The sequence below is a fragment of the Triturus cristatus genome, chromosome 4_1 (genome assembly GCF_964204655.1).
Source record: "Triturus cristatus chromosome 4_1, aTriCri1.1, whole genome shotgun sequence".
Taxonomy (NCBI): Eukaryota; Metazoa; Chordata; class Amphibia; order Caudata; family Salamandridae; genus Triturus; species Triturus cristatus.
In genome coordinates, this window is record NC_140585.1 from 206,486,427 (window position 1) to 206,489,857 (window position 3,431).

Sequence of the window (3,431 nt, forward strand, 5' to 3'; positions counted from 1 at the left end):
TGCCCTTACATGCCTTATTAAATAAGCCTTGAAACATGCAAACCTCTATTAGTAAAGGGGGCAGTCCTTTTGTATCTGTTTTAATTGTATTTAAACATTTTAAGAAACTAGGGTTGTTGGTCGACTGTGGGTATGAATCAGTGCGGCTCCTCCATTCGAGCGGAGAAGCGTCACCCTACAAAGAAGAACCCCAGTCCAGAGCTGAAAAATAAAATGATATTAAGGGTTATTTACTACCCTTTTCTTTTTCAGCAACCAACCTGTCCCAAACTAGGCATAAGGACGGTGCAGAGCCATTGCTGCAGGGAGCTGTGCGCGTACGTTTTAAGTGTGCATATCTCTTTGGCCGGCCGGCTTGTGACGGCCAGTCAGGCATGCGCATTTTAAACCTCTGTAACCCAGCTGTCTAAGTCTGCAGGGTTAGGTAAAGTGCAGGCGGCCAGTGCTGATAGAGGCCGCTCCCTCCAATCCTGGTTTTTCTCTCATGCTAGCCATCGACATGAAACAGCACTAGGATTGGCTTGGGAGCTGGGAGCCTGCCTTGAGGAGAGAAGACCGATCGGGGAGGACATTGTGCGTCTGCATTCTTTTTCCTGTTGCTACAAAAGTAATGTGAGCTTTAAGAAGCATGCTATTGCAAATGAGACTTAAGAAACTGTACTTCCTTCTTAATGTGTATAGTGGTGTAGTATAAGGAACAAGATAATTTGGGGCTTGGGATAAGATGCTATTTTTATATTCCAGATACTTTAGTATAGAAACAGACAGCAAAGTTCTTGCACTAGTATGATAATGATGTCTGTGTATGATGTTTTCTATGTCAGTTTATTTTTTAATGATTATGCCCCTAAACGGTGACGCTCATTTTAGAGCATTGAAGACATGATGTTTCCCTTGAAGGGTAGCAATTAGTAGTGCAAATTGCATACTAACATTTTGAAACTTGTGAAGCACTTCATGATTTGACTCAGGTATTGATCAGCCACAATGAGGGTCTCAAACCTTCTGCCTCATGAATAATATTGACGCAACTCACAATATATTACCTTCAATGAGTGGCTGAGGATGAAGAAATGGAATTGCCTAGGGGATGGTAGACCTTCTTCCTAGTGGTGGTATTTAGATTTAAAGCAGACCATGGTCATTTAAGGATCAGGTTGTGTTCAAATTCTTTATTATGCTGGGAAGACATCAGGGAGAGCATGAGGTGATACTCTATACCACTGTCTGCTCCTCCTGAGGCTGCATGATTTGATTCCAAAGGGTTAATTGCTTCCTAAGAGTAAGCTTTCCCTCTGTGACTGAGTTACCACACAACATTTGGTGGTCAGTGACTGATCAATGATTACCGCCTGCAATTGAGGTTGAAAACCATTGATAATTTATATTGCCACTTGCAAATAAAATAGAGTACTTCTTTCATGCACCCTCATATATCTGATTTGGCAAAGGTTTGCAAAACTCTTTCATGAGTTCAAAAACTCCTAAAAGGCTTTTCATAGTGTGAAAATAGTACTTTGCAATTTTAATCACTATTATTTGGTATAATGCAGGGTTTGTGATGTTTGTGCATCAGGCCTTTTATTGCTTAGTAAACCAGAAAGGCTATCTTTGTTTGAACTCTAGCTCCATATTTGAGCTCTAATAACTCAGATAGTTGACAAATGAAATGATTTGCTAGATTCTGACACCTGTCAAATAGTGAGTTGTGAAAGAATTCCACCGGAGGCTGATTTACAATCACAAGAATAGTTTTACATGGAACAAGATAGACTTCTTATTCAGACTGGAAGTGACAAGGGCTTATACATTATATCCATGTTTATGTTAAAAAATAGGTTACTAATATAACATTTTTGTGTGTGAGAAAATTAATTTCTGAGGCACATTTTGAAAAGGACATAAGATATCAGATTTCAGGTTGATTTTAAGGATGCTTTAATACAAAAGCCTTTGACAAACTAATATAAGATATTGAATCATCAAGAATCCATTTGGCCAAGAGCCAATCCCGAGTTACTTCATTCAACCTGTAATTTTTATGTAACTAAAGACCTAATTGTGAACTGATGTTTTTTAAGCATCTTTCATAAGATATCCAGAACATGTGTATACATTTGTAAATGGTACTTAGTGGCAGATACTTTTGAGTACTGCTATCTGATTTGCTCATTCATTTTCTTATATGATAGGCCACAATAATTAAAATATATGTGTTCTCAACAGGTCCTGGTCTCTGGATCGATGAAAGAAAGAAACTGGACATCAGTGAAAGAATTTATTCTCCTGGGTGTCACCGATGAACCAAAACTGCAGATTCCACTCTTCATACTGTTCCTCCTATTTTATATCATCACGCTTCTGGGCAATATTAGCATTGTGGCATTGGTCACAATATGTCCTCATCTTCACACCCCTATGTATTTTCTTCTAAGAAATTTAGCTTTTGTAGATGTCTCTTATGCCTCAGTTATTACACCCAAGATGTTGATCAATTTCCTGTCTGAGACAAAGGCTATCTCGCTGCACGGTTGTATGACACAGTTGTTTTTTTTCTCCTTTATGGGAAGTACAGATGTCTTCCTCCTAACAGCTATGGCCTATGACCGCTATGTGGCAATTTGTAATCCTTTGCTGTATGTTGCCATTATGACAAAAGACACATGCCTATGCCTTTCAGGTGGGGCATATTCAGTTGCCTTCATGAATGTTGTGATTCACACAGGTTGTATGGTCAGACTGTCTTTCTGTGGCCCAAATAAGATCAGCCATTTCTACTGTGACTTCCCTCCTCTGTTCAAACTGTCCTGCTCAGACACTTTAATAAATGTGACTGTACTGGTTTCCATGGCTGGCAGCATCTTGGTTTCTAGCTTTATCATTATCTGTGTTTCATACATTTACATAATTTCAGCTATCTTCAGGATTCATTCATCTAAAGGGAGAAGTAGAGCCTTTTCTACATGCTCCTCCCACTTATTCTCTGTTGTCTTGTTCTTTGGGACTCTCTCCTTCATGTATCTTAGACCGAGCTCTATTTACTCCATGGAACATGACAGAGTGGCTTCAGTGTTCTACACAGTGGTGATGCCCATGTTGAATCCCCTTATCTATTCACTTAGAAATCAGGATGTCATAGGGGCACTAAGAAACACCATATTGAGAAAGTGCACTTGAAACCAAATGTACCATTGTAAACCCATCTACTGCCTGCTTCCTGCCTTTCTTTTACTAATTAAGAAGACATTATTTAGCAATAGACTATATAGTGCACAAGAGATTCACACATATGGGCAGGTCTCCATATTTGTCTGTATCTCTTTGGACACACATACATGGATATTATACATATTACAGTGATTGTAGCAATATTCATAATGTTTTCAAAACTGTTCTAATCATGTATTGTAACGTTATAAAGTACATTTATG

At 38.8% G+C, this 3,431-nt stretch overlaps 1 protein-coding gene across 1 annotated transcript; it reads left to right on the plus strand.

Annotated features, from left to right (window-relative positions):
- Positions 1-2,244: 2,244 nt before the first annotated feature.
- On the plus strand, positions 2,245-3,177 carry LOC146854062 (olfactory receptor 5AP2-like). Its single transcript, XM_085650499.1, has one exon. The coding sequence runs from the start codon at positions 2,245-2,247 to the stop codon at positions 3,175-3,177; it is 933 nt and encodes a 310-aa protein (XP_085506625.1).
- The last annotated feature ends 254 nt before the right edge of the window (positions 3,178-3,431 follow it).

Bases quoted from the DNA above. Each gene is read 5' to 3' on its own strand.
- LOC146854062 (XM_085650499.1), top strand. From the start codon at position 2,245: ATGAAAGAAAGAAACTGGACATCAGTGAAAGAATTTATTCTCCTGGGT.